Source organism: Rhinolophus ferrumequinum, chromosome 7 (genome assembly GCF_004115265.2).
Source record: "Rhinolophus ferrumequinum isolate MPI-CBG mRhiFer1 chromosome 7, mRhiFer1_v1.p, whole genome shotgun sequence".
Taxonomy (NCBI): Eukaryota; Metazoa; Chordata; class Mammalia; order Chiroptera; family Rhinolophidae; genus Rhinolophus; species Rhinolophus ferrumequinum.
In genome coordinates, this window is record NC_046290.1 from 98,956,281 (window position 1) to 98,971,511 (window position 15,231).

At 39.4% G+C, this 15,231-nt stretch overlaps 1 protein-coding gene across 3 annotated transcripts in view; it reads right to left on the reverse strand.

The window, feature by feature from the left end:
- The window catches only part of LOC117024741 (S-adenosyl-L-methionine-dependent tRNA 4-demethylwyosine synthase TYW1), a 210,046-nt gene that overhangs the window by 64,488 nt on the left and 130,327 nt on the right, over window positions 1-15,231 (reverse strand). For all 3 annotated transcript variants that reach the window (XM_033110219.1, XM_033110217.1, XM_033110218.1), the window contains exon 13: window positions 14,011-14,146. In XM_033110219.1, the coding sequence (XP_032966110.1) occupies window positions 14,011-14,146 (136 nt within the window). The remainder of the gene's footprint in view (window positions 1-14,010; window positions 14,147-15,231) is intronic.

Consider the following 15,231-nt stretch of genomic DNA (forward strand, 5'->3'; position numbering starts at 1 on the left):
TTGAAGAAAAACAATTTTAAAGACGAAAGAGGTCTTTTGTGCTAAATATAAAGTCTTATTATAAAGCTATAGTAACTTAGTGTGGTAATGCGACAAGACAGAAAAACCTTCTAATATAACACAGTAGAAAGTTTAGAAACATTTATGAATATATGAAAACTTGATTGTAACAGAGAGCCCTTACAAATCATGGAGTAGAGAATGAATTATTCAACATTTGATGCCGATACAATGAATTTCCACATAGGAGAGAAAACAATCCCTGTCTCATACCATACTTAAAAAAATATAGCTAGATGTGCACACATATATATGTGTATGTGTGTATATTTATAGAAAGAGATCTTAAGTCCTTAATAAAAACCACTTGTAAGTCAATGAAAATCACAAATATCTCAAAAGAAAAAAAGGTAAAGAACCAAAACAGGTATCTCACAAAAGAACACATATAAATGGTCAACAAAAATATCACAAATTATTTTAATATAACAAATAATTAAATACACATTAAAACAATGGGCCTGTATAAAAATGTTCAGAGTACAATGTTCATAATAGACACAAATTGGAAACAACCTCAATGTTCATTAACAATTGAATGAATTTAAACATTTTTGTGATATATTCACAATGGAATTCTACAGAGCAATGAAATAAATTAACTACTGCTACATACAATAACATGGATAAATTTGATAGATATAATGCTACTGAAGAAGCTAGACCAAGTAAAAGAGCACACAGTGAATGATTGAGAAGAGTGGTTACTTTTGGGGCTGGAGCCTCCATGCTGGGGAAGTACATGAAAGAGACCTTTAGGGTGATAATTATACAGGTGAATTGGCTTTATAAAAATGCATCAAGCTGTAGACTTAGGATTCGTATACTTCAGTGATGTATATTACACTGCAGTCAAAAAATGAACATTAAAAATAGGACATGTGATAAAAATGTATCTAAAATAAGATACTTCATTGTTTATAAAGCTGAGTAATGATGGAATATTAATGTCTGAGGTTGAATGTGCAGAAAGGACAAGACTATATGATACAAATGTATTAAAGGGTAAATTTGGCAATGCCTATTAAAAACCTTTATAATTGTAATCTCTTGCCTCAAGAATTTCCCACCTAGAATTAATTCTAAGTAATTAGCAGAAATGTGAACAAAGATGTGCAAAGGTTTTCACAGTGGTATTTAACAGTAGGTGAGTTAACAAAATAATGGCAAACCGACTTTACGAATGGCTATGTGGCAATTAAGCTTCACGTAAAAGAATACTTACACAAAGGACCACAATATAGTTCTAATATGAAAAAAATCAATAACCTCAGCCTCCACTTTAGGAAAGAGGAGAAGCAAGAGCAATTTAAGCCTAAACCAAGTAAAAAAATAATAAAAATTAGAGCTGAAAGTAACAGAAAGTCAGTGGAGAAAAATCAACAAAATAATATCTCATTCTTTGAAGAAAAAAAAAGGCTAACCAAGAAAAAAGGAGAGAAAACATAATTTATCACTATCAAAAATAAAAAGAGGGATCATCACTTCTGACCTGTGGACAATAAACTGATAATAAAGGAATACTAAAATCAACACTATTCCCACAAATTTGATAATATAAACAAAAAGGACAAATTCCTTGAAGACAAAATGCACATAATAAGAAACAGATCATTTGACTAGGACTATATATATTTAAGAAATTGAATAAATAATTAATAACCTTCCAAAACAGAAAGTAGAAGACCCAGATGGGTTCTACCAAACATGTAAGAAAGAAATTATATCAATTCACAATCTCTTCCAGAAAACAGAGGCAGAGGGAATACTTTTCAACGCATTCTACAAGGCCAGCATTACCCTAATGCCAAAAGTAGATAAGGCATTTAAAATAGAAAAATTGATGTCAATATCTTTCACGAGCATAGATTTAAAAAAAGCTCAAATTATTAGCAAATTGAATCCAACAATGTTTACATACCAGCTGACCAGTGGGATTTATTCCAGGTATCCAAAGCTAGTTCAATATTCAAAAAGTCACTCAACATCACATATCAACAGGTTAGTGTAGAAAACTCATATCATCATATGACTTAATATAGAAAAGCATTTGACAAAAGCCAATACTTATTCATGATAAAATTCTCAGCAAACTAGGAATACAGAGGAATTTCCCCAACATAATAAAGAATATATACAGAAAACCTGCTGGTAATAATATCACACTTAATTGTGAGAAACTGGACACTTACTTTCCCCCTAAGACTGAAAATAAGGCAAGGATGCTCCCTCTTGCCAGTCCTATTGAACATGGTACCAGAAGGCTTAGCTAGTGCAATAAGACAAGAAAAGAAAAAGTATAAAAATCAGAAAGGAAGAAACAAAATTGTTTTTCTTTGCAAATGACATGACTGTCATATAAGAAATCATAAAAAAATTGACAAAAAATTCTAGAATTATTAAGTGAGTATAGCAAGAATACAAGATTAATAAACAAAATTTAATTGCTTGCCTATATACCAGCAACGAACAACTGGAATTTGAAATTTAAAAAATACCATTTACAATAGCACCAAAAATGAAATACTTATATTTAAACCTAACAAAACTATGTGCAAGATCTTTAGGCAGAAAAACTATAAAACTCCAATTAAAGAAAATCTAAATACTGGAGAGATATTCTGTGTTCATGAATTGGAAGACTCAATATTGTTAAGATGTCACTTCCCAAATTGATCTACAGATTCAACACAATCTCAATCAAAATCTCAGCAAGCTAGTTTGTAGATACTAACAAAGTGATTGTAAGGTTTATACAGAACGGATTACAGACTTACAATAGTCAACACTACACTAAAGAAGAACAAAGTTGGAGGACTCATACTAACCATTCTCAAGACTTATTACAAAACTACAGTAATTAAGACAGTATGGTATCGGCAAAAGAAGATGAATAGATCAATGGGATAGTCAAGAAACGGACCCATAAAAATATAGTCAATTGATCTTTGACAAAAGAGCAAAGGATATTCAGTAGAGAAAAGATTGTCTTTTCCACAAAACGGTGCTAGAATATTTAGACATCCATATTAAATAAATGAATGAATCCAGACACAGACCTTATACCTTTTACAAAAGTTAACTAAAAGGGAATCATAAAATGAAATGTAAAATGCAAAACTATAAAACTTCTAGAAGGAAACACAAAAGAAAATCTGTGTAACCTTGGGTTTGGTAATGAGTTTATAGATCCAATAACAAACCACAATTCACAAAAGAAAAAAAATGGTAAGTTTGACTTTATTAATACTAAAAACTTCTGGTCTGAGAAAGATGCTGTTAAGAGAAGATAAGACAAATCAGACTGGGAGAAAATATTTTCAAAACGCACATCTGAAAAAGATTTTATATCCAAAAGATACCAAGAACTCTTGGAAGTCAATAACAAAAAATGAAACCAATTAAGAAATGGGCAAAAGATCTGAACACACAACTCAAGAAAAAAGATATACAGATGGCAAATACACTTATTAAAAGATGCCCAACATTATTTACTGTTAGAGAACTGCACATTAAAACGAGATACGTAGCATGAGATATGTGGCTATTAGAATGTCTAAAACTAAATAACTCACAATACCAAATGCTGATGAGGGGCTCACCACTGCTAGGGGAAAAGGCAAAATGTTATATCCACTTCTAAAAAAACAGCAGTTTGTTATAAAGTTTAACATAGACTTACCATCAACCCAGCAATGGTGCCCCTAGGTATTAGGTTGGTGCAAAAGTGATTGTAGGTTAAAAGGTTAAAAATAATTGCAAAAACCGCAATTACTTTTGCACCAACCTAATATTTACGCAACTGATTTAAAAGTTGTGTTCATCCAAAACCCTGCACACAAATGTTTACAGCAGCTTTACTAATAATTACCCCAAACTGGAAGCAACCAAGATGTTCTTCAAATGGCTAATCTGTGCTATCCCCATCAATAAATATTAATGAAAAAAGAAATGAGCTATCAAGCCATGAAAAGACATGAAGGAAACTTAGGTGCATATGTGTAAGTGAAAAAAGGCCAGTCTGAAAGGCTACATACTATATGATTCTAATTATATGACATACTAGAAAATAAAAAAATATGGAGAGTAAAAAGATCAGTGGTTGCCAGGGATTTGGGTGGAGGTGCAGAGGACTGAACGGGTGACACCCAGGGTACTTTTTGGGCAGTGAAACTGTTTCTGTGATACTCTAATAGTGGATACGAGACACTCCGCATCAGTGGACACCACAGAACTTCACAGCACAGTGAGAACCTTACTGTACACAGACTTTAACTCTGCGGTCTTTCACCCCAAGCCCATAACAGCAATCAAATCATGAGAAAAGCATTAGACAAATTCTAGCTGAGGGAAGTTCTACAAATAGCTGACCAGTATTCCTCAAAACTGTCAAGGCATCAAAAACAAGGAAAAGTCAGAAAAAAGAAGCACCAAGTGAAGCCTATGGAGACGAGACTATTAAATGTAATGTGGGACCCTGGATGGGATCCAAGAACAAAAAGGAAATCTGAATAAAGTATGAATGTAATGTATCAATACCGGTTCACTAATTATAACAAATATAACACAGGAATGTAAAATGTTAATAACAGAGGAAAATGGGTGAGTGGGGGGTGCATGGGAACTCTGTACTGTCTTTGTAATTTTTTGGTAAATCTAAAACTGTTCTAAAATACAAGTTCATTAAAAAAATAAAAACATGCTCCACTGTTCATAATAAACAAACGGAAATAACCAACAGTCAATGGTTAAATAAATGATGACATGTCCATGAAATAAGGTACAGCTATTTAAAAGAAGGAGGTAAAATAATTTGTATTTAATCTGTAAAATATATTGATTTAAAAAAATATATTGCAACCTGTAGGCAACACGCAAAATGGATCTAATTTGTATTTTTAAAAATCCAAGTCTAGTTTATATCAACTAAACATGTCAGTGAAAATAATTTCTAAAGCAAACAGAGATCCCTTTCGGAAGTGAGATTTAAGGGGCGAAGGGGTAGGGGCTCAAACAGGGCAGTTTTAGTTTTTATAGTTCTGTTCTTTATATGAGGACAAATTTGATAATTTTTTTTCTTAAAATGATCAACTACAAAACAACACATACAGTATGATACCTATAAAAAATATACAGGATTCCGGCCGGCCCGGTGGCTCAGGTTCGATTCCCACATGGGCCAGCGGGCTCTCAACCACAAGGTTGCCAGTTCGATTTCCGCAAGGGATGGTGGGCTCCGCCCCCTGCAACTAGCAATGGCAAAAACATAAGACAAATATCTAGCAAGTATGAAAAGTGTGAATTCAGAGGAAAAAATGAATTCTTCCTGATGCGAGTGACTGGAGAGTAGCGGCGCTAGGAACGGGGAACGGGGATAAGGAGGAAAGCGGGCTTGAGAAGAGACAGCTCACTGTGCAACCACAGAGCCAGGCCAAAGCGGCCTTGTCTTGTCCTGTCCCTAAGGGGACGCTGCGTTGTTTTGCAGAGATAACAGAAAAAGGCCACAAATCAGGCAGTCAGACTGATTTGCGCACTAGAGAAAAAATTCAGCTGGAGGAACACGTCAGTGTCAGCGCGCGGACCTCCACCGCGCGGACCTCCACCGCGCGGACCTCCACCGCGCGGACCTCCACCGCGCGGACCTCCACCGCGCGGACCTCCACCGCGCGGACCTCCACCGCGCGGACCTCCACCGCGCGGACCTCCACCGCGCGGACCTCCACCGCGCGGACCTCCACCGCGCGGACCTCCACCGCGGACGGCATACGCCCCGCCCCTCCAGCCAAACCTGCGCGCCTGCGACCCCGCGACCCGCTGGCACCTGCGCACTAAGCTCTCATTATGCTGAAATACCGAACTCCATAGAATCTGCACAGCCACACGCCACCCGGCCTCGCCCCTCTTCTTCCTTTAAATGTAACTCCAAAACCAGCGGTCACGGAGGCAGATTTGAGCCTCGCCTCCTGTCTTCATGCAGGTGGACCTCGCAATAAAAGGTTTTTCTTTTTACAAAAACCGGCTCCACAGTATTGGCTCCTACGCACGTGGGGCAGCTAGCCCTGGGCCCGGTCACAGGTGTCTCTCGGTTAGACTCCAAGGTGCCCGCAAAGCACCCGTTGAGTGTGTCGAGTAGACGCGTGTGGTTAGAGAACAGAAAACAACTGAGGAGGGGAAACGGCAGGCTGGGGGCAACGGGGAAGGAGAGCAGAACGCGCCCAGACCAAGAGGAAACCTGAGGACCAAAAGGTCGGGGAACCCCTCCACTGACAGGGTGTAAGGAGAAGACTGAAGGGGGAGAAGGCGGCAAAGAAGTAACAGGAGACGAGTGCAAGACTCTGAGAAACCAAGCGGGGAGCGAGTCTCAGGAAGCAAGTGGTGGTAACGCAGGTTAATAAGCAGCGCTGAGTCCAGGAGGACCAGCAGGGAAGTAGGTGCAGAGGTGTCCGTCGGCGAGCAGCTTCCAAACATCCTACCCGGGACGCTAAACCAGTGCTGGCAAGCTTGTTCTGGGAAGAGCTAGACAGTCAATGTCTTAGGCTGTGAGAGCTAAATGGTCCCTGTGACAACCATCCCACTCTGCCAGAATGGCAACAAATCGGCCATAGACAAAATGTAAACAAGAAGCAATGCTGTGTTGGAATAAAACTGCACGTAATTACAAAAACAGGTGCAAGCCAGATTTCAGCTGTAGTTTCCCAACCCCCCCCCCAAAAAAATCCCCCCGGGGAGGGATGGTTTTTCTTTTAGTTTGTTTTAAAAAATAAACTCCAAAGCTAGAGGATATCTCACCAGAAAACTCTAAAACTGTTAGAGATAAAGCTAATGAACTCCAAAGGTTACTCAAACGCTATTTACATGATTTTTCACATTTCTAACTTGTCACAGGTAAAATACTTCCCCCCCCCCACTGTGTGGCTGGATGAAGTGAAAGTGCAAATGACTAGATAGAAATAGTATTTATTTCAATCCAATATCTCAAGGAACTGGTGGCAGAATGTTTTTTTATTCCTATGAATGTTTGCCACATATGCTATCTTCTTACGGGCCAGGTCAGAGGAGCAAGTTATCTTCACATTGGCATAAATCAAACAGAACACACAGTTTCCACTATCTCATTTCCCTAATGCACTAATAAGGGTCTTCAAATGTCAATTTGAGAAAGTGCTTCCTTCTTTCTGGTTTCAATAAGCAAAAGAAATTGACTTCTGACCGTTCTTTTTAACTTCCCTTTCCTCCCCTCTTTCCATAAATCAAACACAATGATTTTCATAAAAAGGTTCAATTCCAATACCCCAAATGGCAATACCTAAGCTAAAATGTAAAAAATAAGCCTTAAGATGAATGGCCTTGAATGATTCCATTTGGGAGACATTAAAGAGGATGAAATCTATGAAGTGACAGGACAAAAATGCCCCATGGTCTCTTAGTGATGGGGGACTGATGGCTCGATCATCATTTTTAATCCCAAACCACTTTTGATAAACATAAATTTTTTTCCTTTAATGCCATTTGAAATTTAAAAGTAAACAGCACTAAAAACAAACAGAAAGTGATGGTCATTCTTTAAAATGTCTGTTAAGCCACCTGAGTAGCTTGGAACATCCCTCGCCGGCCGTTTGCCAGATGAAAACCCATGATCTCTGCACATGAGGACAAATAATTCTATCTCTCAAATAAGCCTTGGTAAGGGGCTGTAGGTCCAACTTGGGTACAGGACAGTCACTGATTTTTTAAAAACTCTTACTAAAACACTGTGCTGAATGAATGTAAAGGATATTTATTTTAATAACACATACATCACAATAACTAAAGAATCCAGAGGTACTAATGAGACGATTATTCGAGAAATAGAAGATACCTCTGAGATATAAAAAGATCAACCATCTCTTACATCTTCCTCTCTCCTATATGTTCATGTTCAGACCGTCCTCCACTTCAAATAAAGCAACTAATAATATCCCCCAAACAAACCCAAAGTCTTCTGCCTCCCATCCAAGATGCCATTTGTTTTCTGTCCTTATAAACATTACGCAATCTGCCTTCCATCTCCACCAAACCACTGAGATTACTTTGGTAATGAGCATCAATAACCTCTGTATGTCCAATATTTGGGTTTCCCCCCAAATTAACTAATTTCTTCTTTTATCTTGATTATTTCCTTCTTCCTAACAGGCTTATTGTGCTGTATTTGTCTAACATTTGAATTTCATGCTGAGCTTATTGATGGTAGATTGCTTATCGCCTACCAATACCTACCCATCCTCCCCTTCTTCCTCATAAGCAGAGTGCCTGAACTATGTAGGGACACAGTACACGCAGCAACAGATTCCAGTTCCCAGCCTTCCTTAGCAGGCTGTGATTAAGGGACTAAGTTCTGGCCAACAAGATGGAAATGGAAGAGTTGTGAAAATCATCTTAAAAGTAAGATGTGCCTTTTTGTATCCATCTTTGTACCACTTGCTCAAAATGAAGGCTGGAAGGCCAGCATAATGGCCAGAGCTCTAGCAAACATTTTGAACCATGAAGTAAACTTCAGAATGGAAGCCATTATGTTGAATGTCAAGGGTAAGATAGGAACCTGGGTCTCTGATGACACTGTGAAGCCACTGAGTCAGAAAAACTCACTTTCTCTCCTGTGTTTTTCTTTTATTCTCACACTGTACCACAGTCCTAACACTTCTGAACCCAGATGTGTGGAGGCATTTCTCACACCAAGCAATTATATGACACCAGCTGGGTGTTCTACAATTTAACTCATTGTGACACTATCTACCTGGAGATAGTGTCCGACCCCACAGATTAAGGGCTCAGTCCCACAAGACTGGCCCCCACCTGAGATGCCAATCTCAAGTCCAGGTTGCCATCTGTGCTTCTGACTGATCAGCTATAAATCGGAGGTTCCCACTACCTCCTCCTTGGGTTCCATTAATTTGCTAGAGTGGCTCACAGAACTCAGGGAAACCATTTACTTACTGCTGACCAGTTTACTATAAAAGGGTATGCTAAGGGTACTATTTAACATCCAGATGGATGACAGGTGTAGGGCCAGGTGTGGGAAGGAATGAGGAGCTTCCATGTCCTCTCCCAGCACCTCTGTGTGTGCAGCACCCCAGAAGCTCCCTGAGCTGCGCAGCTTTGAAATTTTTATGGAGGCTTTACCATGTAGGCATGATTGATCATTAACTCAATTTCCAGTCACTCTCCTCTCTAGAAAACTGGCGGGCGGTGGGGAAGCAGGCTGAAAATTTCAAGCTTCTAATTATGGCTTGGTCTTTCTGTTGACAGGCCCCATCTAAGAGCCCACCCAGAGTCATGTCATCAGAACAAAAGATGCTTCTACGGCTGTTGTCACTTAGCTGCTCTGTGCCAGGAACCAGGGGCAGAGACCAATACACACATTAAAGAGGACGCCAAGAAATGTGTATGAGGTCAGACAACTAAGTTCGGGAACCCGTTGCAACAATGTTGCTAACCTTTTCTGATACCAGAGGGATTATTCATTATGAATTTGTGAGTCCATTAATGTGTCTCATTAATGGACACATAGTTAACCAAATTGACTCTTTGGAAGTGCTGAAAAGGAGGCATGAAAAGATAGACAAAAACGACCTGAACTTTTTGCCAACAATTCATGGCTCTTGCATCATGACAATGCACCAGCTCACATGGCACTGTCTGCGATGGAGTTTTTAGCCAGTAAACAAATCACTGTATTGGAACACCCTCCCTACTCACCTGATCTGGCCTGCAGTGATTTCTTTCTTTACCTGAAGATAAAGGAAATATTGAAAGGAGGACATTTTGATGACATTCAAGACATCAAAGTTAATAACGACAACAGCTCTGATGGCCATTCCAGAAAAAGAGTTCCAAAATGCTTTGAGGGGTGGACTAGGCACTGGCATCAGTGCATAGCTTCCCAAGGGGAGTACTTCGAAGGTGATTGTAGTGATATTCAGCAATGAGGTGTCTAACACTTTTTCTAGGATGACTTTGCGAACTTAATTGTATGACCTCATACACATTTTAAGCAAGGGAAAAACTATTAAAATTGTAATACTCAATATATACTGAAAATAAAAGATGAATACAAGTCACATTTGACTTCTGCAATTACAAGAAGAGGTGCTCAAAGTAGTTACCACCAGTGCAATTTTCATACAGTTTTTTCCTTTCTTAAAATGTGTATACTTTTTTTGGCCCTCTGTATATATAGAACACCTCACACTGAGTGAGATGAAAGACTGAACTGTCTTTAACATGAAGGTAAGAGAGATGTTAGCAGCACAGACAAACGCTTATGATTCAATGTTGTAACAACAGGAAGCATATACGTACAATTGAATCATATGTAAAAAAGCACTCCCCTCAACCCCCACCAAAAAGATCAAATAGAAGTACTTTAAAATGTCAACAGTGGTGTCTGAAGGTCCTTGAATTACAGGTAATTCCTTTCCTTGCTCCTTTGTATTTCCCTTTACTTCCCCAAGTTTCCATAATTGACATGTAATATGTTTATAATCATAGATAAGAAGGTCAAGTAGTATACTGTTTACTTTTTAATCTGAAAATTGTGGGGCACAGGACACATGGGTCTACTTAAATGTGAGACCCAGACCTATCTCATTAATGCACAGTAGACCCATTTAAACAACACCACATGACTCCCGTGGCTGTCAGACGTGCTCACACCTGTACAAAGACCGCTAATGCTCAGCTCTAATATCCAAGAATGTGTAATGCAGGGAATTATTCTTGGCTTTTGCATTTTCAAAGATGTGGTCTCAAGCATATTAACGCTATTGCTTAAACATGGAAAACGACTGATTACTTCAGTTTCCCACTAGACCTTCAATTTGGCATAATGTGCCAACAGAAACACATCTATCACACTGCTGCTAACAGTCTACTGTCAAAGGTAGGCAGTGTTGTCTTGTACAAGATCGATTTCTCTTTTCTAGAAACAGGACTGTATGACAACTAGCTATCATGGACAGAAATTGAAACTAACACATTTTTTTGCTGTTATCTAGACGGAATTGCTTTTTAGCCCCACATACTCAAGTACCAATCTATTTCTCTCCTCATATTTGAAAAGAAACATTTTGACAAAAGATAAAAATCTGAAAATATAAACATCATATTTACAAAGTGTATAAAAACCAAGATATGCTACCTTTCTCTACTTTGGGTTGTACTACCTCATAAATAGGCTGAAACTTGTGAGACAAATCAAAATTCTTTGTTTATAAAGTTCAAGAAACTCTCTTCAAGGGCCTTTCCTTGCTCAGGTAAACTAAAACACTAAACAAGTAACAGAACATAACAGTATGGATATTCTAATTAAAATACCTGAAGTGGCTTTTTATTTAAAAGTTTTTGTTTAAAACTCAAATGATATCAGATTATAATAACAATAATATGTTTAATGTAGTTAATATACTTATGACATATTAACTATAGTTACAATATATCAACTACATTATAGCTAACATAGTTACAACATACACATTTTATTTTTGAGTGTTAACAGTAAAATAGACCTTTCTTGGTATTATCTATCATCCTAATAATATCAAATATTCAAAAGGAAATAACATAGTTTGAGTTAATTTAAAGAAAACTTTTTATTTAAACAGCAGCTCCCTGCCACAAATCTTCTCTCTAAAATGACAACACCAACAATACAAGAATGAGAAACAAACTCTAATTGCTAACAAGTGCTTAGAAAGCACTTGCCCCAGTCTGCAGGCACACAGTTTAAACAGCCCGAGGGAATTTTCCCAGCTGGTGAAGGTGGACACAGTAATGATGCCACGAGCAGGAGCTCACAGGTGGGGAAACACTGTACAACTTGAAGTTGCTGCATTACCATCAGTGAGTCAGCGCAGAGGACTTACAGTTGAATGGGACATCCAAAGGCTTGTAACTTCAAGATATTTAGTTTGTGGAACATTTGGCCAAGAGAGAAAAGGCAAGCTATTAAGCCAGCTGCTAATGCCTACTCCTCATCTTCCATAGTAACTCAGAACACAGTCAAGCTAAAAGTCTCAATGGGTCCGATAGAGCCCGCTCCGGATGCTTACTCCCCTCTAAATCCATTCTGATTTTTATGCCATGTATCTCGTACTTTTTGTCTCAGTAACAAGAGGATATGGCTGAAGTTAAAGTCCACAAGGAGATTTTAGGAACCCAATGTCATGCGGGGGACCCTGCTCGCTCCGCCATTTGTCCGGCGAGGCGACCTGCGGGGTCTCTGCTCCCGCTCCCCACATAAGAACGCAGGATGTGGCTAGGCCAAAAAGGAACACCCACGGAGCCATAGGTAGGGGAGTCATACCACCATAGTCTCACTGGAGGTTGGAGTCGCATGACCTGCAACCTGCTGTCCGCTTCTCTGCCTGCCAACCGACCTACTCGACTCTCGACTCACCAACCAGCGCAGCCATGGCAGTTATATCAGTGGCTAATTGGCTAACTGGTTACAGTTGATGGTCAATTAGCCACAGCTGACCACAATCTACTACCCGAGCCAGCACCTTTCCACGTGAGGCCGAGAGCCTGCAAACTGCTCTCTGGGACTCTGTCTCCACACCCAACAAGCACCGAACCTGCTAGCTTTCTAAATAAACTGAGATCAGAAACCGAAGTAATGCCGATTTTGTATTTCTTAAATAACGTCACTGTTAATTGCCAAAAGAGCACTGATTTAACTTTTCAAGCATGAAATAGGGGAAAAAAGATTTAATCAGCTGAACAGTCAAGAAAATGTACATGATACATCTTACCACTCACTACAGAGCTCTGGTGAGTTTCCACTCATTCATTCTTTTAGAAAACATTTATCAATACCATAAAATGCTCTGAGCTAGACATCGTGTGGAACTCACACATGAGGAAGGACTCTAGAGGCTAGGTAAACCCAGAAGAAATAAAGTGTTTGTATAGATACAAAACGTAGGAAGGAAGAAAGAGGCAGCTACTAACAGGGCAGATGCAGGGATGAAGCTGAACCTTGACAGCTGCACAGAACTTCCACAAGCCAAGGAAATGGAAAGAAAGGATGATCTAGGCTCAGGAAATGCGGGCACCCATGCAGAAATGGCAACGTAAACAGGGAAGAATAGCATCCCTGGGGATACAGTGCGTAGTGGCTCTGGAAGCATGCACCGGTCCAAAGTAAGTGCTGAGAGGTTTCCTGGGCCAGTGACTCCTGTAGCTGGCTGCACAGTAAATCATCTGGGATGTTTCAAATGCAGGTTCTCCAATCCCACTGGAAACAGGAAATTATAATGTTTTAAGCTCCTGCAGTGATTCTCCTTTTCAGTCAAATTTTGGTACAGCATGAAGAACGGCAGGGCAGAGCAGAGAAGAGAAAGGGGGAAATGGCTACAAGAAGGAAGAGAGGTAGAACTGACAGAAAATGGCGACTACCTCAATGTGAAGATAATGGGAAAGAAGAGGCAGAGGTGACTCAGGTCTAAAGAGCAGGAAGGTCAGCGCGCCAGAAGGGAGCACGTAGAGGGGCAAAGGTGTGCAGGAAAAGACAGTAAATCTGGGCATTCTGAGGTGGCACTCCTCATCAGGAAGGAGATTCGGTTCTAGAAAGTTGGGAAAATTAACTTCATGCTTAAACACACACTATTTGCTGACAGCTCTTCCAGGGTTGCTATGTACCACTACTCTCTCCCTAAGCATACGAGGGGCAAATAACATGTATATAACATGTATGTCAGCAAATATACATTCCGCGTGCTGAAATGGTGGAAAGTTCACGAACTTAATTGTCCAACCTTGTATAAGGTAGAGTGCTACAAACTTAGGAACTCAATATTTATTAAATAATAAAAGTTGAAGATTTTATTTAGTCTTTTTTTTTTTTAAGGGGGGGAACCAAAAACCTCTCTCTACTTCATTTATTTTGTCTTTTAAAGATGTTATAATTTTTACCTTTGCTGCCAAGGCTTTTAAGCTGTCGCGGAATCTCTGCCAGAAGTCCTTGAAGAGCGGACGGTCGATTTTCTTCAGGCTGCCCTCTGTGCTTGCATCCACGCTGACATACAACTGGGTAACTGGCATGAGCTTCCTTAGTAATTTAAAATTTAAACAACAACAACAACACAAGAATGAAAAATAAAATGCCGATCTCAGGCTTTCCATGATGTAAAAATGACAGTCTGTAATAGACGAGGTGATTAAACATTTCACCAGGTCTAGAGCCCTTTGCTTCTCTGAGAAGACTGAAATAACGATTTTAATGTGACAGAGTGGGATGTCCGTTGATTATTTTTTAAAATGACTGGACACCACCCATAATAAACTGAAAACATTCAATTACTTAATATTGGTCCCTCTTAAAACATTAGATTTTAGTGGACAATAAACAAAACAAGATCTAGCTTTAGATCTGACCCACCGGCTCAGCAGAATTAGAGAGAAGGAGGCTCTCAGACCTAAGTTGCTCCATAAACGCTGACTTAAGACTCACACAGCTGAAAGCTGAAACCATTGGGGTCTGTGCAGATTGGTTCTCTCCCACCATCAGTTCACTGATGGAAGATTTCTTGAGCAACAAGAAACAACCCCCAAAGTGCAAGCCGCCTTTGCAGGGCACAAAGCCGCACTCGGGCCTCACCTATGCCTCCGGAGCAAGAACAGGCTCAAGTCAGGCCCGTGTGGGCACATACTTAGTCAGTGGGCTAACCCAGCGCCCATGAAGGGCCACACACAGCCCAGGAGAAGACTGGGCCGCAGGCTCTCACGTTCTCTGCCTTCCTAATCAGCGCCCATGAATAATACCACACATTCTCCACTTCTCTCAAGTTCACGGACTCATTTTATAATGTCATTCTTATCTACTAGATTTCTTGCCACTTTTAAACTCAGACTGTACTTTTTCCAAAGCCTCTGTTCTCCATTCAAATTGGTCTCATAATTCATTACCTTCAATAAACTTAGAACTAGAGAAAGGGAAATTTCCTCTAAATAATCCTCTGACCAAATTATCCCACTATTAATTTTCTATAAATATTTCACATTTGTATTTACCCTCAGAATGTTATTTATGCAGTTGTTTCAAAGTCTATGCAGTTTTAAAAACGGAGACAGAATTCACATGCCATAAAACGCACCATTAAAGTAGTTTATGTGCATTGTGTATCAGGATCAGCC